This window comes from Microchirus variegatus, assembly GCF_963457635.1.
Source record: "Microchirus variegatus genome assembly, chromosome: 19".
Classification (NCBI taxonomy): Eukaryota; Metazoa; Chordata; class Actinopteri; order Pleuronectiformes; family Soleidae; genus Microchirus; species Microchirus variegatus.
In genome coordinates, this window is record NC_139820.1 from 6,959,865 (window position 1) to 6,987,037 (window position 27,173).

The following is a 27,173-nucleotide window of genomic DNA, read 5'->3' on the forward strand; positions in this document are numbered from 1 at the left end:
CTCTCCGTTGACCATGCGAGGTGCTCGGATCTTCGCAGAAGAATGTGTCGCTCTCTCCTGGCGTTAGCTCAGCAGTCTCGGCTCAATGTAAGCTACTAAACTCTGGCTTTTGGGGAACATTCGGCCTGTATAATTCTATTAGAGGCTGCTATACAGTCTAGAATACATGTTAGGAACATAAAATGAGTGTTGTTGTGTACTAACAACAGCCTGTGGGCTGTGTGGCTGGTTCTTTGCTTTCCCTCCCTCTCTCGTGTCTTAGCGCTGCTGCTAGCGCACAACTAACCGTTGTGCTGCTATTTCTTAATTTCTCTCTCCAGGGCCAACAGCAGTAACAACATGCTTATGGCCTCTGCCGTGGTGGTGTGGGAATGGCTCAACGAGCACGGCCGGTGGCGGCCCTACAGCCCCACCGTCTCCCACCAGATAGAGGCGGCCATACGGAGCAGCGACCCCCGCGGAGGGAGTGTCGTCCTCGGCCAGGTGGACAGCCGACTCTCGCCCTATATCATAGACCTCCAGTCCATGCACCAGTTCAGACAGGACACAGGTAAGGACCCTTTTTTAGTGTGACAATTGTTTGTTTTGTTTGCTTTTATTCACATCGTCCTCCTGGCAGTAGAACTGAACTGGTCTACTGTGCCTAAGACACTTCAATTGAACAGTGAACATGTATCATGGCATTCAGACTCTTTGATTATGATTCCTTGGGTCGCGATTTGATGAAAAACTGTTATCCGATTCAAAATCATTTTGGATTCAAGATTGACAGAGTTGCTATAATTTGAGGATGTATTGCCGTCTGTTTGCAAGATTAGATCGCTTTTGTATTTGGTAAAAGCCAATGTAAACACAAGCAAATACAAGAAAACATTTTGAATTTATTTAAGATGGACTACACTGTAAGGGCACATGTCTTTTTATGCCACTCAAAACTGAAGCAATGTTGATACATCACTTTTTTGGAAGCTTTTAATTTAGTTTGAGTCTTTGAGGATAAGAATCACAATGTTAGCCCTCTGTATGCAATTGGATAGACCTACAACCAACCAGACCAATGAGCCAGATGACGTATGTAGAGCTACCTTTCCCAACGTGAAACAAACATGCTTGTTGTGGTTTTCTAGGAGCAATGGCTATCTAGCAGGGCTGTCAAAGTCACCGCTTTAAGCATGGCAATTCGTACAGCAGTGATTTACATGATAAAATAATTTAATGCAGTTAATGAAAGTTTGTTTACTTCTGGTGGTTGCAGACCTCTCATTTGAAAGCCGGAAGATATCCACGCGAAACAGTCGCTTTATTTTAAGATGATCTGGTTGGCACTTGATAGGCCTGAGTCTCTTTGAAATCACATAGTTCTGTGTTTAAAAAGAGAGATACAATAAAACAATGGTGTCTGAAATACACACTGTCTGATTACGCATTAGTCATTAGAAGAAAAGCAAACTTTTAATTTACGATTAATCTAGACTAACGAATTTCAAAATGTGAGATTAATTTATTTTTGTTTTTAATCTATTGGCAGCCCTAGTGTCTAGTAATGGCATCTAATGAGCTTTGCCCAGGGGAGCTCTGTGGAAGAAGTCACTTAAAGTGGAAGCAACAGTTGAATCTTAAGACGGCTGCTCTTTAGTGGCAGCCATGTTGGATCTTTACAAAATCTTCTACACGACGCTTCTCTGTCATTATCATGTTCAGTCTGCCTCTAGTGGGCCAGGGGTTTGTGATTGGTTCCTCTTTTTTTTAGGAGTGTCTGAAATTTACCAAAACAGCATCCTTGCCAGAGAGATATATGTACGGCCTCCTCCTGGTTGTAATAAGCCAGTTTGACTGTCTCCTGTAAGCTGTCAGCCAAAGACGCAGAGATGTTTTACAGTCTGTGTCTGCAGAAATTACCAAGAGGCTATATAGAGGAATTATAGAATTTAGTGGAGGCTGTGCTCAGAGGGATGCAGCTGTGGTCTGCTGTTGTCCTCTTATGACGCAGAAAAATAAACACCTTTTTCATTTTAGGCCATGTTCAATCCCCCAGGGCTAACTACTAAAAGACAGTGTAAATGTTTTTGAGCTATATCAGAAGTTCTAATTGCTAATGTTACCATAAAAAACGTTCCCCTTTTTGACAATTTACAGGCTTTTATTTTCACTCTGTGCATGTAGTCAATCGATAAAAGTAGGGATGAGCCAATATGAAGTTCGGTATCAGTATCTGTCCATAACTTGTCAAAATCACTAGCTCGGATCCCTTGATAAAAGGGGACAGACTCTGAGTAAAGGATGGCATTTCCAAATGTGACTGAAACACCACTTCAGCTTCTGCGAAAAACCACGTCCATCGATGTAGACTGTTGACGCTTTTGTTTACATTAGGTGCGTCTTCCTAGCCTTCCTCTGTGGCGTCCAAGACTTAAAAGTTAGCATCGCTTACTCCTTAAGGATGAAGAAAGGACCGGCTACAGTGATTTTGTCAACAAAGTAGCATAGGCTCACTTGTTTAAGGGTCTATCCTCACAAACTTCGCAAATGAGACTAGAGGCTCGTTTGTGCCCGAGCTCAGAAAGCATGAACTTTGGTGCAGGAGGATGAACAGTTTAAAACATCAGTTCCCAGTCAGAAAGGGATTAAAGATTCAGTGGACTTACGCAGGTGTAGATTTTAATAGGTGAACATTTTGTTTTGAGGCTTAAGTGTCCTCACTGGCAGCCATGTTTTCAGTGAGACATAGCGCCTGCATCTCAAGCTGATCCTTTGTGCAGAGGGCGAACAGTGCTGTCAGCGTTGACTTTGTGTCAACTACTCCTCTTCAAAATCTTTTGAATAAGCCCTTTAAGACTTTTGAGTGTGTGTCTTTGTGCGTGTATGTGTGGAAGTGCTGTTGCACAGAGAGAAGAGGTGGCAGATTGTTGGGTTGGGATCCAGCAGCATGATGACTTGGGGCAGCTGCAAATGACCAATGCACCAGTGAGTACCACTTCACAGCATTCTTTAGCCTTTATCCATGAGCAGCCCACACATACACACAGAGGCACATAGCAGCTACACACACACACACACGTCACATGAAGTAAAGAAACAGAGAGAACTTGATGCTGGAGAAAGGAATATTCTTGGCTTAATGAGCAGAGAGTTCACATTAGTTGCCCTCTCAGGTCATCTCACAACTGTTCTTTCTCTTCCTTGTACAAGTGTTATGGACAATATGAAAATTTCATGTCACGATCAGACAGTTAACCCCATGTTGCTCCTGCCGACTGGGCCAGCAGTGTGTGAATGCGTATGAAAGGCGAGTGAAAGAAAATGTGCTGCACATGGATGCGCTGCATGAAAGTGTGAGTGAATGGCAAAGCTGTAGTGTAAAGCAGCTTTGAGAATACAAACCACTAATTTTAAGGGGTGCTCAAACCCCTTAAATGTCATAAAACAAGCACAGGCAAGAGAACACTTTTTTAAATTACATTTTTTGAGTTTGTGCCCAGAGAACACGGCAACATTTCCGTGCAAAATTGATGCATGGCTTCCATTTTGTATAATACAGTTTCAGGTTGCATCTCTTGATGCAGTGGCAGACTGTGCTAAGAGACGCTGGTTTTCCAAAGTGCACCCAAGCCCATGTGTCTATGTCCATCATGGTATCATGATGGTCATTCACACAATACCACCTTAGGGCTCAATGTTCACTCGTATGTGGCAGCTGTTTCCACTCTTGGCCTTTACACACCAAGATTTCCTTGACTTTCGGAATCTTTTCACAATATTATGAACTACAGATGGTGACAGACCATATTCAAAATCTTGCCAACGTTCAATTCTCTAATGAAGGTTGGCACTAAATGGTGAGCCATGACCCATCCTTGCTTCCAAAGATTAAAGCCAATGGTTTACTTCTGTGCACATACCTTGGTGACTACTTCATCTGTTGTCGAAATGTTTTTTTCTGCTTCGTGTGCGGGGCACACGTGCTGTCCATGCACACCCAACGCGTTGTCCGTGCACAACATTATGCAACTCGCGCCAAGCACACGGTGTGCATTTCGCATGGAATTACACCAGGGCTTTGATCCATTGATGAATGTTTGTCAGTGAAAACACTGAAAATCTTTTATCTGGTAAATAAAGCTTTAATTGTTTGAACAAATTAGATATTTTTGTTTTTATCACATTTTGAGAAAGAACTCTTAGAGATGAGGTTTGTAGATGGTCAAAAGCACAGTGGTCATTTACTGTTGACATTTTTTGCATAGGAAAGTTTGAAGTATTTGAGCGTGTGTTGTGGGGGAGTTGCAGAAGGAATGAGATAATTGGGGAGTCTTCTATGGCTCCCCCCCTTTCTTTTTCACTCCACCTCCACCATTGTTGGATTTAGTTATAACAGATGTGAGTTACTTCATTGTGGCTTTGACACACACATACACACACACATACTCACATGCGTGAGGTGAAAGACGGAGGCACAAGGGAGGGGTTGTTTTGTTTCGAGGCCATGGTTTTTTAAGTTCACATTCATGGAAATTAAAGGGAGGAAAGACAGACAAAGCAGAAGACCAGATTTTGCCAATGTCTTATGCTATGCATTTCATGTCAGTCGATTTCACTTATGTCTTTCTAGCTTATTAAATGAAGCAGTGAAATATAAAGGGCAGGGTATTAATTTAACATTTTCAATACAATATGGATATCAATACCTGGACATTGTTGACCATTCCTGAAATATCCTTTTAAAATCAATTGAATTGCGTTGACGTGCAATTGGTCGTTAGTCTGCTATAATTTGAGTGTTGAAGTCTCTCAGGTGACTGGGCGAGGGAGTGAACAACCTGAATTGTTTCACATAACGACACAGTAACATAATGCTGCATTCCATTTACATCAGTGCATCCACCGTTCCAGGGGGGGAGCTGTGCTCCTGATAGCTGGTGTGCTAATTACGTCACTTCCAGGTATTGGCCAATCACAAGACAGTTGGGAAAGCTCTTGCTGGCCAATCACAAAACAGTTCTGTCTTCTGGGGGTGAGATTTCAGCCTGAAACAACTGTAATGGTGCAGATACGCACACAAAAAACAGCGTTAATTGGTACTTCCATTCTATGGGAGGTTTAATGTTACCTTCTAACATCTTAACGCTGCTTCTTTGGCGATTTTTTACATGGGACTCTCATTGAAGTAGGCCCTGCCCACCTTTGTTCTCTAAATTATTCCACATACTTGTCTTCTTGAAATACTGTCATTACTTAAACCATGGCAAGCCTAGAAAACATTGTTTATCTTTTGGGGAATGAACTCCATCTCTGGTCGAGCCTCCTGCATACATTGAGACAGCCAATCACAAGCACTGTAAGATCTCATCAAATGGCATACTTCATGTTTTTTCGCTCACTGATGCTGATGAGATTAGTATGAAGGTATCAAAATGTGGTATCAATCGACAAGTTTGGACAATGCCGTAAAGGTACTGGATTTTCATATCGAGCCCTTCTGAACTATATGCCTTTAGTTTGTTTTATTAGTTTTATCTTAGGCAAGATTAACCACAACAATCATATTATTTTAACTACATTTATTTCTACTGGACTTGCCCAGTTATCTTGGAAGGTGATGTCACCAGGACAGACCAGCTCTGTTGTTTGTTCGCTTGAATGTATGTATAAGTAGGTTTGATAAAAGTGGATGTTCTCTTGTTCCACTGAGTTCTACCATACCAAGGAGGGAGCCAAACGTTTAACCTTGATTCCGATCAAGCTCCCGTTCTATCAAACACAGCGGAGTTGAGAGTGGTTTAAAAAATCACATAAATCCACTTCAACCCTTACCAGTTCCATACTTTTGGCAAATATCAAATCCTGTTCATGCTGACTAAATTCAAACCACTTGTGCTTCAACTCCCAAGAGGGGGGTGTGATCATTGAAGTGGAATAGGCTTATGTAAATGCATGTTTGACTTGTTAGTAAAAATCAGAGAAACATCTTGGATTTCTTCAAAGATCAATATGTCAGCAGTTTCTTTGAAGGGCGTTGTCCAAAGTCTGAAGGCATCTTTTTTCCTGCTCCAGCAGCTTGTTCCTTTTCTTGCTCCAGCTGGTCCTGTTGAAGGAGACACATTCACAGACCCCCACAATGCACCCTGGGCCATTGGGGTCACCGTATGGGGGTAGGGTATGGTTGGGGGACCCCTTAGAGATGGGGGCGGGGGGGTGTCAACAAGAGAGGGGGAGGCAGTGACACCAAAAAACATTTCTGTATGTGTTTCCCCTTTCAGGCAATTGGTTTTGTACTGATGTGATAGTGCTACAAGTGATGGTTGACGTTTTTTTAAGTGTGGTTGTTTGAGGTACAGATGCATAGTCAGCACTGACTGCAGTTTGTCAGTTTGTCTGCCTCATTAGCTTTACAACCATCATGAGACACTGAGGCTCACTCTTACTGAAAACTTGGTTGCCAGGTTTTGTCTTATGTCTTATTTGTCCTTTAACACTTAATTCACCGGACTTTATGTGAGTTCATTCCATCGCTAGTGTGTGTGCACCTGTATTTGTTCCCTCTTTTGGAACCTTTTCAGTGTCATAAACACTGACCTTGTCAGGGATCAGTAGTCCTCATGGAGACAAAAATCTCATCCAAATGTGTCCTAACTTACTTCTAAGAAAGTAGCTGTGTTCCCTTTGTAATGGAAGTTGAAACTGGGAAACACGTCACCCCTGAGTTCACTGTGTTCCAGTTGAGAAGTCTGAACAAACATACATACAATCATATTCTGGCTAGCCATTGTTGGCAATACCAGTCAATAACACCTCACACAGTATTTTGTGCAACATGTCTACAGTTAAACATTAAACAGCGCTATGCGTACAAATGATTTACTGTGGAAAAAAATACAACAGAAGTACTAATGGTAAATGTAGCAGTGTTTGTATGGTGGCAGCCATCTTGTATGTTGGGGTTGGTGAGGTTGCTCCGAGTTTCCTAGTCAGAAATCCAAGTTCAGGAATCTAGGGATTCTTTGACAAATGAAATTCACCATTAAGGGCTAAGATTTTAATTGTGGTTAGGTTTAGGTTAAGGTCAGGGCATTCATTGGTTACAGTTAAGAGTGGGGATGATGGTTTGTCTCGGTTAACCCAATGAATGGAAGTCAAGACTGGGGAAACAAGTGTTTTGAGACCATCAAAAATGTTTGCACAAACTGGTATTCAATTATTTGGTCATTTTCATGAGATTATTTACCCCACATCAGGGAAATCACAGCACCAAAAAGTCAAGAGGTAGATGACAAAATACAAAAGTTATATATTATATATTTGTGTCCTATAAATCACCCACTAAAGTGAAAGTTATAGGTACAGTTAAGTGCAGTGCCATAAGATACTTGCCTAGTTATAGTACACGGATATATATGTGTAAAAATGATATGATCTATAATTGCATGCATGTAAGGAAATGTACAAAAGTGTTGTGATGGTGTGTAATACACTGAGGAAATGCTGTACCTGCAGAGTTGTGTGATATTTTACTCTGATTCACTTTAAGTGACCCCTCTTCCACATTTGTAACCTAATGAATGAATGAAGGTAATGGTAATTGAATATCATACTTCCCCCTGGTCCAGCTGCTTTATCTCACGCCATCTCTTTCTTTGCATTTTTACTCTCGCTCTCATTTTTTACCCTTTAGCTGAAAGTTGACTCCGAGCTTAAAACTCAGGGGACAAGATTCATTCACAGTGAGATAGAGAGAAGGTCAAAGTAAGTGGCACACCAGAGTCAGAGGTGATGGTGTTGTCAAGAAAAAGTGGGACGGGTAACAGAAAATTTAACAGCGAGGAAGAACATTTGTACTGGGAGACTGAAAAAGATTAGTTGTTTACCCTGCTGCCAAGACAATTTAAAGTTTTTGTTTTTTTCCTTTCAATATTGATTTTACAGTACTGTATACTGAATCTGATATTTTACATCTAGGGCTGCAAGTTAAATTGATTATTAATATATTACTATATATTTATCGCCAACACGGTTAATTGTTTTTTACTAATAAAAACAAGCTCTCTGACTCATTAAATGTAAATATCTTCTGTTTTTTTGCTCAATATAACAAATACATAATTATTAATAAAGAATACAACATACTTTTTAGGTTTGTCCTACATCAATGTTTTGGCCAAAGAAGGAATCAATTAATCAAGAATGTATTCAAAAGATGACTTGATAAAATCATTAGTAGTTGCAGCCGTGATTACAGCTGAAGAAAATTATATTGCAATAAATATATAGTTATTTAATTATTCCCAACCTCTACTTTTATAATATTTAATTATATTTAAATATTTAAAATAATATAATAAACTATTGTTGGAGCAGCTGAAAATGGCACAGGTTCTCCCTGATGTCCAAGACATGTTTGTAAATGACACTCAACTGAGAGAGTTAATGGAAAGACGAGCTGATTATTAAAGCTCATCATTAAAGGACCTTTCATTCAAAGTGCAGGAGCATGACACTACATTAATGGCACCTTGCTTACCTCAGGTCATTGCCAGATTTGTCTACTGATTGTTAGGTCGTGAGGAACCAGTACCAGTTTAGGAACAGATATTGATCCCTATCCCTAGTCAGCACAGTGGATTCGGCATGTTTTCTCTGTTTTCCATGGGAAGTCGTCATAAATCACCAGGAAACAGCAGGAAGGAAACTCAGTCAAAGGAAGATGAAAGAGACAGAGAGGGGTCACACAACAGCTTTTTTGTTGTGAAACTCTGCGTGTCGAGTTACTGCTACTGTGAGGCCTCCTCACACTCTTGAAGTGGATGTATAGAAGCACCCTGTGTAACCATGAACAAAGATTCCCTCTTATCCTTGTTTGACTTGAAACAAAGCAAACCTTATCTTAAAATCAACCACATACAGTATATCTATATACAACATAAAATAGCAATATGTCATGGCATGATGAAAGAACAAAGAAATCATTAAGGCTGAATAATTTTGCTTTATAGACAGAACCATACATTTGAAAACCTCATCATTTTGAGGTTTGATAAACACTGGTCAGCATTTTCTGACATTTTATGGACCACAACATTTCTTCATTAATTGCGAAACTAATTGTCAGATTATTAAATTATGAAAATATTCATATGAATGATGGGCATAACTATTTGATGAGTTGGTCAGATACTGTGACTATTTATGAAATTAAGTCACAACATCGCTACAAATACAGTACGCCACGGTAAGCTACATTAAATCAGCTAACATCAATGTTTACGTTAGAGTGTGCCAGCAGCGTTAGCATTAACAACTGAATGCTTGGGCTCAGATACTGAATCATTGAGGACATTTTGTTGTGGGGCCCTATGATTTCCGCGTTACGGGACTCGCGGATGGAATATGCCAATAAAAACAGAATATACTGTTAAACGCAAAATATAGCGGAAATTGACATAATGTGACTGAAATGGTGACATCATGAGGAGAAGGAACGTTTGTCTGGGGAAATGCTTCCAGGGACCGCTCATTCGCGGCACCACCCGTGCGCGTTTGTGAGGAAATTGAAAACTGCTAAAACAGTCCATTTGGAACAATGTTCCCTGCGCTGAACAGGCCACATAACGCGTGAGATAGGAATTAAACGAATACTCGAGGCAGAGTTTTTGCCTCGAGGAATTTTTGTAATCGGGCGTCCCAAAATTGCGTACATTTTGCCTCTTCACTCATGCGATTTAAAATAGTGAGTGGAGAATTAATTTTATTTCTTTTGCAGGGCTGAATGTTATTCGGAAAACAAAAGCACTCTCAGCTCCTTTGCCCTGGACTGAGTTCATGTAAGGATAGCAATCAATTTCAGCTGGGTCACATCAGGTTTTTTTGGGAGAGGAAAGAGGAAGGGATGTGACTAAGATGGTTTTATGTTTCTGACGGGTGGATACAAAGTCACAGAGGCATGAGGTCACTAAGTTTTAGGCGATTTAATAGATTCAGATGGACATTGAGGCCCTGTGTGTATAAAAATGCCTCTCCCTACACAGTTATAACCCGTATAACTGATGAAACCTTGACTAAATTGAATGTTCAACTTGCAGCAAACTGACATGGTTACATTTACAAGATAGCAGTCACTTTACAAACACGTATTCTTTTACTGTTAATAGCACTTCTGTTGTATTTGTTTTGCAGCAAATAAGCTGTACACATAGTCATGTTTTTTTTATATATATATATATAAAAAGTCATTACAATAATGGCAAAAAAGCAAACAATAAAAGCTCCCCGAGGAATTCAGTGGCAAAAAGCAGTTATCCTGTTTAACTGCTGAACTTTCAGAGGGTTTTTAGCAGTAACAGAAACTTTTTGTGGGCTCTTCTCTATGGTTTCAGCCATACTTCAACCATTCGCTGCCACCTTGCTTTAATGGCACTATGCTGCTTTCGTGCTTCCTCTTCAAACTCCAAGAGTGGTGATATAAAACAAATCACTTTCTGTGCACAACAAAACAAAAACTAAATGGCAACACAACTGTTCAGCTGAGCATGAGACAGATTTATTTGAGGCTGAGGGAGCTGTAAAACCTTTTTCTGTTATAGTGTGTTCAACAGTGTGTTTTTTTAAATATATATATATATTTCTATTTCAATGTGCGCAGGAGCAAGTAGTAAATTCAGACTGTCAAAAAGCAAATGAAACCTTAGTAGAAGAATGCTGTTTTACGATTTATTGATTTTTATCTTATCATAAAAACACTTTGACACTGGACAAAAAACGCTAACATCTGGCATTTGCCTGCAGTGTGAATAGTAACAGTCGGCATTAAATCACGGGTCAAAGGACCCTGCAGCAAGACAGGATTTTCATGTCACTCACATGAAATATCAAGAATTTTACTCATTATCGTGATTGTTCCGATAATGGCAATTCACCACGATCAATCTATTGTGAGTACTTTTTACTGTGATTAAATCTTATATTGTCCCATTAATAATGTTGTCTTTATAAACACACACACTGAACATCTGTGATCAGATTCATTCAGACATTATCACTGAAATGTTTGTGATTCAGCAGAATGAAGAGGAAGAGAGTTCATTCTTATCACAGATGCTGAATTTTCCCACAGATGCAGTGAGAGAAGCACAACGTCATTCTACCATGAATGAAACGGGAACTTAACATGTGTTCTTGTGCTTCTCAGTCCACTACCATGTGTCGGCATATGTGTGTGTGGAGGGGGGGTCATTGATAGAGAGGACAATGCAGACCAGATGGCCTTTCTCTCTTTCTACACCTGCCCCAGGCTTCTTTGTCCCCTCATACTCTACACACACGTCAATTTCCCACACTGCTCCCTATATTTTCCTGTTTGTTTTTGCCTGTAGCTCAGACATGGTGATGATTGTTTCACTGTTGGTTGATACATGTGTGTTGGTGAATTTGTGTAGCTACTAGATGCCTAAAATCAATTATCTATCCATCTATCTATCTAATTGGTTTAGCTCATAAGTGTCATTTCTTAGTAAATTGTATTAAGATTTTAATACTCTTTAATACTTGCTTCTTTTTTTTTTCAAACCTACACAAACAAAAAATCTACAACTTTAGACATACAGTGTATACGGTGAGAGAGGAAACCTTTAGCTGGAGTATCTCAAGTCATGTTGTCTTGGAAGGCGACCATAGGCTACGTGCACAATGGAACTTCCGCCTAGCAACCGTGGCTGCTGGTACACTGGGCTGCTTCCGGTAGGTCGTGTTGTCGTCGCGATCACCAGGAGACGCTAGCTAAGTGCGAAGTAGTAGAATTAATTTTATTCGTAAAGCCGCATTTGCTGTTCGCTGTCTGGGTCTCCGCTCCTACGCGCTCGCCCTCGGTGTTGGTACTTTATTCTTATTTACTTATTCTTACTAATTAATTATTCTAAGTATAAAAGGCAGGAATGGCCCCTTTCTGAAACCTCGTCAATTTCCCCGGCATAATAACAAAATCGTCCTTTTTGAAATGCTGGCTGCAAACTTGTGTGAAGTCGTCCGGCTGTACCCTCACCATCCATTCAGCTCACACACATCCACCGGAAACCTATGAAAGTTTATCGTACTATTGTACCGAGATGATTTTGTACTAAAGGGGCACACAACAATGTAGGGCTGACGTTCTGACTATTTGATACGTTAACCATCTCTCTTGTATGTATTTATATGTTAATTTTTACGAATAAAATTGACTCTACTACTTAGTACTTCACTAGCGTCTCCGGACTACACGACCTACCACCAGCAGCCACGGTTTCTAGGCGGAAGTTCCATTGTGCATGTAGCGTATTAGCAGTCACACAAACCACACTGTGAAAAAGAAGACCTTGAAGCTGTGCCACTCGTTGTCAGTCAAACCGATCTTCCAGAAGTTGCCAGGTCAATTAAAATGAACGCACTTCACAATTTCACATTTTCAAACCTGGTCCATTTAGTGTTAGAAAACGGCGTTCAGCGCCGCCCTCCCGTAGAAAACTAGTGGTCGGAGTCATCTTTTCCCAGCAGGCTATAGTTGCTGAAGTGTAGCCTGTGGGTTGCTGCACTGATGCACTTAAATGCCTTTATTCTCGTGTTGCGTAGTTAGACCACGCTAGCAACGTTTACATATTGGCTTCAGTGGATTGATAGTAACTCAACAGGCAATCTGCCTCATATGAAAAATATTTCCAAACACGATTCTTGGTGCTTTAATTGTCAACAATTCGGGGTGCTGCAGCCGCAGTTTCTGAATGCAAGTATCAACTGGAACACTGTGAATCATACTGCCCCAGAGTCACAGCACCAAAACTTACCGTGCCTCAAAATAATGGGCATCATCTGTGTTTTTTTTTTTCATTTTAGAATCCAAAGGTATCGCAAGTATCGGTTCTTGTGACATACCTACCCTGGTCCCTTTCATGCCAAGACTTGCTGTGTAGAATTTGATATGCATTTTACAAACATGACGCAGTCAAAGAAGCTAGTGATGTTTCTGGCTGTTGTGAGGACCAGTATGATCTGTGGCATAATTTACAGTCTGTGGCAAACTTTTCATATTCTAACCCACATCCATGTGAATTATTCATCCCCTCCATCTCTCTCTCTCTCTACCAAACAAAAAAACAACCTCCATCCATTGAAGTCCCTCCTTTTGATGTCTGTGTGACTGTGCTGCTCTGCCAATACTACCTTTGTATTAGTGTCACTCTTACACACACACACTTTCCTTCTCTGGTCATAACTGAGTAACCCGTTTCCCCTGGAGACAGAGGTTGGTTGGTTGGTTGGTTGGTTGGTTGGTTGGTTGGTTGGTTATGGTCCCACAGAGAGACAGTGTTGTGTTCTGTATTTATTGTGTTATGTTCATCATTATTTGGAGTGGATTTAAAAGTGAAAAAACTTGGTGTGTTCACACTGAATGCCAAGCAGCTTCTATTACTTAACATCACTGACATGACTGTAATTGCTGGATCAAGAGTGTTTACTGTGTACCAGGCCGTAACTTTATTGAAGAGCCTTTGGCTTTGAAACTCGTCCAGTTTAGCTGTTTTTGATGCTTGTGATAGGATTTATATGCATTACCATAAATGCATAAAAAGTACAGTATTTATTATTTTAGCTTCTGTGACTCCAGAGAGAGTGCATGTCTTCCTGGTTTTAAGTAAATATGTTAAGTCTTTAGAGAGATGTTTATATTTGTCATCTTGAGGACTGATCTTCAGAAATGGAGGTGGTGTCAGTTCATGTACATGCCCTTTCTTGATGTTGCCTCTAGCAACGGCTCTATGGTCATAATAAATATTTAATAACGATTTATTTCACAGATATGTAGCTAGAAGCTGTCACCACATGGGGCATTTTAGTGTACTATTATATCATTGTCACTAAAAGAAAAACTTTTTTTTTACTTGAATTAAAAACAATGTATGTAACGACTTAAAACAATTAACCGTTTATTTGTTTCCCCTCTCGTTCAGGAACCATCCGTCCAGTGCGAAGGAGTTTCTATGACCCTGCCTCGGCCCCAGGTCAGGGCTGTCAGTGGGAGTGGGAAAATGATGCAGGAACATGGACACCCTATGACATGGAGGTGGCCATTGCCATTGAGAGTTCCCACAACCGCCAACAGCCCTGCCTGGACCTGACACCACTCGGCTTCTGCTACCTCATTGACTTTCAGAACATGACACAGGTTTGTATAAATTCTTCACATTGACATCAGTGACGAGATCAACAGGAGGCTGCCTCTCCGAACCTGCAGTTCCTTTACTGAAAAGGCCAATCAGATTTCAACCTGTTTTCTTTGTCATGCAGGTGAACAGACAGAGCCAACGGTGTCGGAGGATCCAGAGGCGTGCTGACATGACCTACCCTCTGGTGTCTGGTCCTCTCCCTGTACCCAAAGGTGGAGGTGTTGGAGTGGGTGGAGGGCTAACAGGAGCTTTGCTTGGTGTTGGAGTGTCAGGGGCCAGCATGGGGACTGGAAGCTCTGTCTATTCTAATGGAGGCTTACCAGCTACTGGACTGGGCCAACCTTGTTCCTGCCAGCAGTGCTTGTTGGTCCTAAGTGTGAAGAACAACACAGGAGGAGCAGGGATACAGACTCTAGGTAGACGCCCCCTTACCATGCAGCAGCCCAAGAACTCCGCATCCATGGCCTCCAGACAACTGAGTCCATCCAAATCAGCCACTCTGGGGCGAGGACAGCTGCAGAACTCCCTTGTCAACTCCAGCTACTATCAGACGTTGCCGCACGGCCTCGCTATCTCCAGAAACACTGCCTCTCCCAGAAGGAATGCCCAGCTCTTTGCTCAGTCCCTGGCCGCTCTCACCGCTGGCACCTCCTCTCTGGCTCTCACCTCGTCTTCCAACAGGCCGCCTCCACCCTCCCTCCCGCCGCCGCAGCCACCATCATTCAACCCCAGCGCGAACCCTCCGTCTCTTCCAGTCAAGCACTCCTCATCTTCAGCCAGCGATTCAGTGCCAACTGCCACACTAGTAACCCCAGCCTGCAATGTGACCATGCCCCCTTCTCCTGTGCCATCTCCATCACCAGTGGTCATGAAGCCACAACGTATACCATCATCAACAGTGTGCCATGCCCCATTGCCACAGAGGTCAAGCTTAGCCGGGCTGAGCAGACCAGCTTTACAGCGGATTGCTATGGCCCAGTCCAGAGCACTCATAGCATCAGGGTGAGTGAATGAAACACACACACACACACACACACACACACACACACACACACACACACACACACACACACACACACACACACACACACACACACACACACACACACACACACACACCAAGGTTTGGTACTATTAAGAAGAAGAAGAAGATTAAGAGTAGGATTTACTTTCTTCTCTGCATTTAACCCATCCTCTACGGATGCTGTGCCTGTCTCAGCTGACATAGGGCGATAGGCGGGGTACACCCTGGACAGTTCGCCAGTCCATAGCAGTATTATTATATTTATTTATTTGAAAAGAGACATTTCATGTCCATTCACAGTAAAAAAAAAGAAAAAAGAAGCTAATTTTGTCATCACAGTATGTCATCCTTTACATTTTCCCATGTTTTGCTGTCCTGTTATAACTATTTATCAAGTCTGTACAGATCTCAAGTGACAAATATTCAGCACACGGACACTTGCACATGTTCCGTCATGCAAAACAACTGCTTACAAATCTGCTCGTCTGAGCATGCTCCTTTAAATACACATATCACATTCCAATATCTTTCCATACAACTCTGATAACTGCCACTGACTGCTGTCATTGTGTTGTTATGGTATTTCATTTTGTCGTTATATCTCGAGGCATTGCACCTATTTGGCATAGAAATTGTGTTTTGTTGTTAAACACTTAGCAAAGAGCAAAAGTATGCTGACTTTTGTATAATGCTGACCTTTGAACTTGAAACACTGCATGTTCAAGTTATACTTCAGTGTGTTCTCTAATGCTGTGATGCAAAGGCTACGTTTTCAGATGAAACTGATCTGTGTCCAGCTGATATTTAATCTTAGTATTAAATGATCAGCAGCATTCCTATTAACATGCCTTAACAATAATTTGACTATTCAGACACAGTGGGCATGCATGTGGCAGTGTAAACAGGAAGCTCTGCTGTAGTTTGCTGAGTTACTTATGCTATGATCCATTGGCGATGCAACTGTATCCCGGGATAGCCGTTGTGAGCAATACCAGTCGATAACAATGCTCTACACACCATTTGGTGCACACATACAGTGTAGCAACATGTCTATGGATAAAATACAATGTGTGCGACTGATTTACAGTGAAACAAAAGTGACAGAAGTGCGATAAACGATAAAATAACTGGGAATTTGAGGTTGTTCCGAGCTCAGGCATTCCCATTGAAGGTGCGCTCACTGGCTTCAGAAATTCTGAGTTTCTACTACAAATGTAACGCACCAGTATTCAGAAAGCAAAGCCTACTCTAAACGCTGCAGTATAGTTATCATGAAGCGAACAGACTAAACACAAGAGGAAGACGACAAAAATAAGCGACAACGATTGTGTGGTGAGATTTTCGCACTCTGGAATCCATTTTTTTTTTTTTTAAATGCCATCATTTATAAGTCCATTTCTAACACATTATTCAGGATTGCAACAGGACAAACACTTTAGATTTCACTTTCCTAGAAGTCAGCAGTGATTAATCATCCCTTGGAAGTTTTCCCATGTTCTGCTGTAAACAGCAGGTGTTTGTATCACTTTTCATGTGAAAAAGCCTCCCACTGCACAGGAAGTGCTGCATTCGCAATTTGACTGTTACAACAGAGGTCAAAGAAAAGTGAATCTGGCAAATAATCGCCTTTAAACTGTCTGTGAGGTCATGCGGATTTGGGCTGTAGGTTTTTTTTTTTATTATTTTGAAGCCCCCCTCCCCCTCGGCCCTGTTGCTCATTTCCCTGCCCCTCCACCTCTCCTCCTCGGCTCCTCTTGCCTCTCCCGTCGCGTCTGAGCAGTCTGGGCCCCTCAGAGCTTCATTGTTGGTCTCCACAGTAACCTTTGTTGGATTACCCAAGTCTGGGCCGTGTTAGTAGCATAATGTCGGGCCACCATTATTTCCCTTCTTCCCAAACTTTCCACTAAATATTCCGTCCCTGCCTTTTTATTTCTACTTCTTGCTCTTACCATCTATCCCTCTCTGATTAAGTCAAATAATTAATAAAGCTATAATAAAGTTAATAAAGCTTAATTAGGTTAGTTGGGGTGGGGGTAGTGTGGTGGAACACCCCCTACCCCCTCATATAGATGTAGCCACATACTCTATGAATATTTTTGGGGTGGGGGAGATGTATGTTGACAATGGTGCTGGTTAGCATTGTTGCCACTATTGGCCCAGACAAACACTACCATGAGGGAGATGTAGACCGTCTCAGACTCAGACAGCGTAAGAAACAACAGGCTGATGGGAACGGGGTGGATACAACACAAAGAAACGAGTCGGCAAACTGTCAAAGATTGATCACACTGTCGTGCCAGAATTCAGGACACCACCACAGTGAGAGGAGGAGGTGACACAAACACCACTCACTGTAGCTGATGCACTGTTTCCCAGCTGTAAAGGCATTTAACAAACAGACACACACCGTCCTTCTCAGTCACACACAGAAGGTAAATCCTAAACTGCAGTGATAAATACCCTCTTTGGTGTGGGGGTGAATATGAACAAGACAAACTAATTGAATGAAATAATAATTAGTTCCTATATGACTATTAGTTTCAGAAACAGGTGAGAACTGAAAGGAGGAGATATGTAGAGAAAGGATAGGATACTGTACATATAGGAAATGGTGATTTACAAGCACTTGTGTCCACTCTTAGAAATAAGGGTTCCAAAAGGGTCCTTCCCTGGTTCTCCCTGGAGCCAAAAAGGGTTCTCCTATGAGGACAAGCCGAAGAACCTTATATGGTTCTACTTTTTTTTAGTTTAGTGTGTGGTGAATTTCCATCGTCAGGATTGTCCGTCATGGGGAAAAGGAGTAACTGTACGAGTTTTAAGCATATTATTTTTAGAATTGTATCAATGGGTCAGCAAAATAGTCATATCCACATCTTCATATCCTCACATATCTTTGGTGCAGAGATACTGTTTTAAAGTTCACCAGTAGGGTGCAGCGCCATGTTTTGCTGTTATACACAGGGATGAATCTTATCTTCTTGAATCTTATGGAAAGAATGGAAAAAAAAGTCACACATTGACCTATATTCTCCAGAAAAAATGTGTGCACTGTTTGGCTTGCCTTGCTTGTCGCTGATAAAGTTTGACCTTTATCATACAACAGGGAAAATACACAAGGAAGGATTTTTGGTAAACAGCTAAAATCATACATTTGCTTCCTTTATCATGTGACAAAGATTTACATTAACTTACTCCAACCTTAACCATAACAACATCGGACCTAACTGTACCATGCAACATGTTTTCACCTTAGAATTTTATAATTTTAAGGTGAAAACTGTCACTGTGTAAACAAGTTTTGGTGCCCACAACACAAGTTTACATCCAGGACAGCGTTTCATACACTTTTAAGTTTAAAGTTTTTTTGGTCATTTTCATAATTTTGCAACGATTTGCAATTTTGGAACATGCACATATTTGAACAACTAATTTTGTCAAGATAATTATATTTATGTTTAGTTAGCCTCAGTAAAACTTTGCTCTAATTTGTGAATAATGCCATTTCACACTCATGCAGAGAATGCCTGCCTGACCTAGTCTGTGTATGAAACTGCATGTCCATAAAGTGCAGCTGTATTTGTGTGCGACAATATGTGTGTGAGAATGTGTGGGAGTGTATTATTGTCTGTTGTCTAAATCAGTCCAGCCGATGTCCATCTGGCCTCTGGGGAATAGGAGGAGGCGAGAGGGTGAGGGGCTGCAGGGAGTGGGGAGGACAAAGCTGAGGGAGTGTGTGATCTGGGGGGGAAGAGAGCGGAGAGTAGGAGGGCAGGATAGAGGTCACCGGAGGTCAAGAGAGTGGAGTCTCAGGCAGTCCCTTCCCCTCCCCAGCCAGAGACGGGATCTTCCTCATTGTAAGTTCCCAAGCTCCACTGTTCTCACTTTCCCTCAGAGCTTCATTGTTTCCTGTTTCTCTCCAAATAACTTCCTCCTTATTTGGGTCATGTTTATGGAGGACATGTATCTATACATAGATACTGTAAGTGTCTGTTGTTACTGGGTACTTGACAATATGGATATGCAATTTAAAGTTCATCACCCACCTCTACTGTATCTTTTTCATATCACCATGTGGTAATAGCATTAATAAACTAGGGCTGTAACGATATGCGTATCGAAATCGAAATCACGATACCACGAACCTGTGTCGCGATGTGAGAAGGCCGATTCGCGACACGCCCTTTCTAGAGGCTTATTTTTTCCAGTCAGCCACATGATATGAGCTGTTAGTGCTACCAAACTTATTTTTATTAGGGGTGTCAAATTATCGCTTTAATTGTGATTAATTACATACAGTCATCATTAACGTGTTGTGTTTTTTAATCGCGTTAATCTCTTCTTCACTGATGTCCCAGCTACCGAGGGCAGCGTCAGACGCAGCGACAAAAGCGTCATAAAACCATGTCTAACTTTAACAAACACAGACATGCTGCATACTCACATAAAGGTCAGAAACTCAGCTAAAAGCTCACATAAACCATTCTTATGTTCACCTAACACAGTAAAAACACCGATGGATCAAACCAAGAGGAGGTGAAAAAACCCGTTCCAGCGCACTCATTGAAATAGTTGGATCAACACCTGTAAACAGCAGCCTGTTAATTATATTATTAACAGGTGTAGTGACTGGCAAAACGTGGTGAATAGGAGGACACTGTTACTTGATCTAGTCCTGATATATTACAGGTGTTTCCCCTCTATCATCACCAGCAAGTAGCCTATTTTAAGCAGACAGACCATCATATGTTGTCAAATAGTTTGTTAGAATCAGTCTCACCCATTCCACAGTTACAGTTATTCATCCAAAACCTGTTAGGGGAGTTATTAAATGCAAGCGCTCCACATTTAATAATCATCGCTTTGTCTCAACAAGCCGTCAAGCTTTGTATGAGAATTGACTTCCATAGATATTTACACTGATCATGGGTGCGACCTGTTTACTGTCGCCCAATCAGACGGCTGTCGTGGGTGGAGCCACCGTGACGGTATTGTATCATTTTACTCTGGTACCTCAAGGGAAGAATACCAAAGAATGGAACGGTTGGGGCTGGTTATTTTGTTAGTATTCCTAATGGAAAAGAACAAAAAAACACACCACATTGTACCAAATCGAACCTGGTACACTCAGTGAAAACGTGGCTGGTTCCACCCACATACACTCAATGCATAAACCATGAATGAAGCAAAGTGCAGTCATACAATTAGTTGTCACCAACAACATTGGTGTGAGGGCACTCAATCTTCTAGCTCTGTGAGAGTGGTGGAAGAATCGAATCACTGCAGTCAGGTGTGTGTGGCACTGATAGGTGTTGATTAAGCCCAGAGTGTGGGGAGTGTTCATAGACCCTGAGTCTCCAGTGCTCTGTGCTGACTCACTGTCTCACCTTCAGAGGTAGTGAGAGGTTCTCCCTGTGGCTTCTTAAGTTGTCGATCTATAAACACCAACTCGGAACTTTGTGTGTGTTTGATGACAATTGCTTGTTTCCCAGTGTGTAACTAGTGGTGCTGGAGAGTTTGTTGTAACTTCAGCCTTTTGGGTTATGAGAGGTCTCCCGGGAGCCGCATTTGATTTGATTTGATCTATCGTTGTTGCGATTTTGTGGATAAGTTGAGACACCCTTTTTGCTTACAGCAGTGTTGCTGCTCAGTGTGAAAATAAAGACAAAAAAACTCTCCATGTCTGGCACCTTGTGCAACTGTTTCTGGAAGTTCAGAGTTTATTTCAGAGCAGACGTGAAGCAATTTGACCTCCTCCTTCATCCGAGTATCAAAAGACGGGCTGAAAGCACTTGCTGCATTTGGAAAGGCTTCAGTCTTTTCATCTCAGGCCCCCTAAGACTATGATATCTTAGAATATACTAAGCGTATATACACCGCATTTTCTTATCAATGTCATTGACAGAAAATCTGCTGATGGTACTGATGGAGGCAGCAGTGAATCAAAACAGTGTGCCGCGATGTGAAATTATTGATTTTTAATTGAAGAGCTGGTCATATGTTGTTTGTCTGAAGTCTGAAATAACATTTCACACACACTCATCATCCTAATGTACTTACACACACACACCAGTGAACACATTGCCTAGCGTGCCGTCATCTGTCAGTAAATGGGGTTAAGTGAAAGCAGCTTAATGCGCTGACAGTAATCCTGTTATAACTAAACCAACAACAGGAAACAACAGATCATTAATACACCCTGCCTTTCTGTAAATCCTCCAACACACTTGTATACATTGGTGTGTTAGTGACGTAAAGGTCTATCCCTTCAATTGCTCAGATGTAGTTTGAAGGAGGTGTTGTTTTGTCTGGACCTCATACTGCTCAATTTTATTTTTGCCCAAATTTAATTGAACAGCATTTGACAGATGTGGCCTTTATGAACGTTAAGGATGAGTCGGATACAGCTGGACGATAAAGGACAAAGGACAGTCCTACACAGTGAATCGTGTAGTGAATTATGGACTAACCTGGCACTGACCCGCAGCAGAACAGCTGTGCTGTTTGCCACATCTGTTAGCTTGTGTAGTTGATAATCACCTGACCTTGTTTTAAAAGGGAAACGCACAAATATATTGCTGAAAATAACATGTCATGTACTTTAATATGGACTCCAATAGCCACATACTAAACGTATACAGCTTACATGATAGACATGTTATAGCAATAATTAAACAATGCAATACTTGTTGTTAGGTTAGGGTTGCGCATTATGTTATTACTCAGATTAAGCACTACAATGCACGCATTTGTACATACGTACAGAGCTGCTTTATATAAAGTCTGTTTGTCAGAGATGATGATGGTGGTGATGATGAAAATGATCACACAGGCTTTGTGATGAAGCTGATAATCCCCAGTGAGCAGCTGTATGACGTTCATCAGATGGAAACTCCATGGATAAGCGCTAATCAACACACAGCAAAGCCATTCATACTCTCTACAGCTGAAACTGAGACAAGGAGACGGAAGCAGAGGGAAAAATAAAGGACTGAGGATTTGATTATATTTTTCCTTGTCTTCTGTGGAGTTTATCAGGATACTCATTTATTCAGCTGAATTTAGGTTTTCTTAACCTAAAAAATGACAGTTATTTGTTTTTCAAAGTGAGTATGGAGTCTTCAGTTTACCTAAACCTGCCAAACTGTCCTGTCTGTATCAGCCATCAAAGGCCTCAGGAAGTTGTTTAACAGTGAATTTGTTCTGTTGCAGTGTGCCCACCGTCCCAGTGAAGAACCTCAATGGATCCAGTCCTGTTCACCCTGCACTGGCTGGTAAAAACACACACTTGCAGACTTTTTCCCAGAGCTGTTTTCAGTCTGCTTTAAAGCGAAGGATCATCGCTTTTCACTCTAACAACAGGTTTTCATTCTGTATTTCAGGGATCACAGGAATCCTGATGAGTGCTGCTGCTCTGCCCGTGTGTCTGACCAGGCCTCCTAAACTTGTGCTGCACCCTCCACCTGTCAGCAAGAGTGACATCAAACCGGTGCCAGGCTTTGGCCACTGCTGCAGGAAGACGACAAAGAAGCAAGCTCGCAAAGGTTAGCGCTAAAATAGGTTTTCTGTTTACAAAAAAGCCACAGATTTTAGCTTCACAAAGGGCTCGCTTGATAAAATCTACACCCACTTATTGTAAGTCTAATATATCGTAAGAATAGGATTCTGTCGCCATTTCTCACTGTAAGCTTAAGGTATCTTGTATCTTGTATCTTGTATACCACTTTCTTCAGTCCATAGAGAAAATCATTGATTTTACATGACGGCATGCAGGAGTTCACTGCTGCTTCCATCAGTTAGTTATTTGTTGTTTGACATTGTTTGTATTTATATACTAAGGCTGTCAATAGAGAAAAAAGTTAACTAATTCATCTCATATTTTGAAATGTGTTAATCTAGATTAATCGTGCTTTTCTTCAAATGACTAAATTAATTAGTAATCAGAGACCATTGTTTAGACTCCTAGGCCTATCAAGTATTATCTTACATGGATGACTGCTGTCCTGTATGCAACAAGAACATGTGTGAATGTCCTTATGAACTCAGACATTCACATTTGTCATGATAAAGTGAGAGAACGAACGAAAGAAAGAGCACGTAGGGAAGGTGTCCAAACGGAGGTCTCCGGGCAGCTGCCGGAATATTACGGGCACTATCGGTACCTTGATTGGTTAGTTTTACTTTCCACTTGTTGGTGATGTGGAGGAATTCCTCTGCACAGGCAATTAGTCGTGCATGTTTTGTTTCAAGTCAAGGAAAAGGATCATAACTTTCAGTCATTGTGAATAAATTGTGCTGTGACACCCAGGTGGTTGTCATAAAATGTTTGTGTTATAGATAAAATGAAACCTTCTGCCCCAACAATCCATCTCTCTCCATCTTCAGCTACTACCCCGTGAGGCATTAATTAAGTGGTTAAAATTGTTTTTTACTCACTTGCAGCCACTGCTGCTGCATGAGCCCCCTGTGCCAAGCTGGTTCTTGATTTGATCCCACACTGGGATCTTGATTTGCACTGCCTTTCACTCATTTATCACCGTTGACCCCCCTCTTCTCTGTCTGCAGGTAGAACTCCAGAGGAGGTGGTCAAAAAGTACCTGCAGAAAGTCAAAAATCCACCAGAAGAGGTATGGTGTGCTGTGACATCATCTTTTGTTATGCTACTGTGTCTCATAATTATGTTTTTTTTTATATATATATAAAGGATTTTGTTTTCCTTTCCTTTTCCAGGACTGCACGATCTGTATGGAGCCACTGGGGGGTCCGTCTGGATACAAGGGTCCAGGGGTGGGGCCTGTTTCCAAGGCAGAGTCTGTAGGGAGACTAGCACAGTGTGGACATCAATACCACTTCCAGTGTTTAGTGGCCATGTATAACAATGGCAACAAGGATGGCAGGTCGGTCAGAGACACAACGCCCCTCTTCATTCCTTTACCAGTTTTAATAAACTAATCTCCATCCTTGTCCTATCAATCAATACCACCTCTCTTTTCAGTCTTCAGTGTCCCACATGTAAAACCATCTATGGCGTGAAGACAGGCAACCAACCTGCAGGGAAGATGGAGTACCATGTCATCCCTCACTCTCTACCAGGACACCCTGAAAGCAAAACTATACGCATCATCTACAACATACCGCCAGGAATTCAGGTAGTGCAGTGAATTTGACCTCTGCATTTAACGCTGAAACGGCAACCCCCAATTACAAGCCCTATTTTGTTCCTCTTTGCTGCGGGCTGACACAATTTGGGAGTCGGGTGAATCATCAGTGCCCTCAAATATAAATCCTCCTCTCCTCTTCTCAGGGACCAGAACACCCGAACCTAGGGAAACCCTTCACTGCCAGAGGCTTTCCCCGACACTGCTACCTCCCAGACAGTGAAAAAGGACGCAAGGTAAACACAGTTCACTGTCCTATAACACGGAGTCTACTACAGAAAACAAATAAAAGCACACATCTGTCCTCAAAGTCTTGGCTAATTTGGGTCGAGCTCATACCTTTTATGCAGATGTAACAACTCTACAGGGCAGTAGGTGGCAGCAGACTCTATTTGTTACGAAGACCCACGGTGGAACGTTGTAAAACTCAACAGATCGAAACATGAGAATGTGATTGTACTCAGTTTGACTGTCTCAACTGCCTAAATATGCTGAAACATGCCGAAAACCACTGTCCTGATGCTAATGGACGACTGTAGGCTTTGAGTGTCCTGGCCTTTAATGAGCCATGGTAGATTTTATTGTAGTTTGAGTTGTGTTTTTTTTTTTTTTTTTTCACTTGAACTATGACCTATTGTCAGGTACTGAGACTGCTCCTGGTAGCGTGGGAACGCAGGTTGATCTTCTCAGTTGGAACGTCAAGCACTACAGGAGAGTCTGACACTGTCATCTGGAACGAGGTAGGTTCTCAATTGATCTGTTTCTAAATGAATCCTCACTTGATTTGTTGGCTTCTTAAATGTGAATATAACAAAAAAAAACGGATTCATTTTGGTTATATCTTTTTCTTCATGAAATCAGGGTTCGGGAATCTTAAAACATGGTTTTGTTAAGACAACCGACACACTACTTTGGGAAAACAAAGATGTCCCATCTCTTTCTTGCTCTCGCTATCATTGTTGTCGCTCCTCTTCTCCTCTTCTTGTGTTTGCGGATTCTTTGTAGGGATGCACAATGCCAATATCTGATTATATATACTGCAGTTATATATACGTTTTGCCCCAACTGCAGTGGAAACGGTTTGTTCATTCTGGTACATACTCTTTTAGAGACTAGTATCAAAATAACCGGCCTGTTTTTGGTGTATCTATGTTGCAGTGCTACAGTGCCACATACAGGCCTGGCATATGTACTACAGCATTAATCTCGGCAGTCATGGGTTGTCACACTACGAGTGACGAGTTACAGGGGTCACACACTTTCAAGCCCTGACATGTATGTCTTGCCACAAAAACACAGGAGAGAGAAGTGACACATGGAATGATGATGTGAAACCAGGTTTACTTTAGCTTGGTTTTATCTCTATAGGAACTTTAATCAGTATGAGGAACCATTCTGTCCGCTCTCTGATTTGTTGGGGTGACTGCAGTTGTCGCAGGCTTGGAATTTTCCAGGAGTGTCTCATGTGACCCTCTTTAAACAGATCTTTGAGTTGTTCGACTGTCAATTCAGAACTTATTCTGGGACAAATCAGATCAGAAACATCAGATTTGTTGTCACTGTAACTAGAGCGATCTGGGGAAAAGAATTCTCCGATATCATCCAATATTGGTCGACAGTATATCATGATATAGACCAAATTATTATTTCTGTAAGGCTGGGCGATATATTATATCTGGATATTTTTAGGCTAGATCCCAATATTATTAGTATTACATGATCTTAAAATACATTTATTAACTTTTATTTCTAGATACTACCTGGTTTATTTATTTGGCTTTTTCATATTATGCAAAATCAACTTTTTAATCATTTAAATCCTTATATTTGGGACTCTGGAGGCACTATCAGTCAGCAAAGTGTGAAAAAAGATGACTCACTCATGTTCTTGTGGTCCTCCTCAGTCTAAGTACAAGAGATAAAACACGCAATGTTAACTTCCGCACTCATTGGGACGTTGGGACAATCCGTTAATTCTGTGTTGGCGAGGGCAACAGTATCCGAAAACTGGAAGTCCGCAAATTCCGCAAAAAACATTTTTTGTAAATAAGATTTTGTCAATTTAAGAACTTTATATTTATTTTGTATAATAAATATGATGATTATTAGTGCCTTCACAGCCAGTCACAGATACTTTATCACAATATGACGATATCCAAAATCTAAGATGCGATCTCATGTAGCGATATTGATATAATATCGCTACATATATTGGCCTTTAACTCATGTTCACCTCTCTCCGGTCTCTCTCTTCAAGGTCCACCACAAGACAGAGTTTGGCTCTAATCTGACAGGCCATGGCTTCCCTGACCCCGGACACCTGGACAACGTCCTGGAAGAGCTCCGAGCTCAGGGCATCACGGAAGACGACGCGCTCGTGGAGAAATGAAAGAACAGACATTTGCCTAGAGAACAGATCGAGAGTGAACGAGGTCAGGAGTGGGCCAATGTGTGAGCGTTACCAGAGGACAAATGAGAAGGTCTACCAGCACTTATAAAAGGAGGTGCAGGGGGGGGGGGGGATTTTCAGGTTACACAAGTAACTTTGATTCTGTTTAGCAGAGGTACACACTTTTCAGTTGATGGAGTCACTTTCTGGTTCACCTGTCAGTGCCAGTCTGTCCAGACTTTTCAAAGCAAACACAAGCTGGAGTTCGATGAAGCAGCAGCACCACAGAGAGAAAAGCAATGCAGGATATCAGGCAGGGGAAATTCAGTCACTCATTTTTTTTTTTTCAAGCGAGGTACTAAATGTTTGATTGTAAGAATGAAATCGGTACTAACATTTAGGACAAGAAACAAGTTGAC

General features: G+C 41.5%; 1 protein-coding gene across 1 annotated transcript; it reads left to right on the forward strand.

Annotated features, from left to right (window-relative positions):
- The first annotated feature begins 324 nt into the window (after window positions 1–324).
- Window positions 325–26,761, forward strand: LOC310941308 (E3 ubiquitin-protein ligase DTX4-like). Its single transcript, XM_083906462.1, has 11 exons — window positions 325–550; window positions 13,971–14,185; window positions 14,308–15,188; window positions 22,420–22,481; window positions 22,590–22,751; window positions 23,773–23,834; window positions 23,938–24,104; window positions 24,203–24,356; window positions 24,512–24,601; window positions 25,007–25,105; window positions 26,623–26,761. The coding sequence occupies exons 1-11, from the start codon at window positions 340–342 to the stop codon at window positions 26,752–26,754; spliced, it is 2,235 nt and encodes a 744-aa protein (XP_083762588.1). The 5' UTR covers window positions 325–339; the 3' UTR covers window positions 26,755–26,761.
- Window positions 26,762–27,173: the final 412 nt, after the last annotated feature.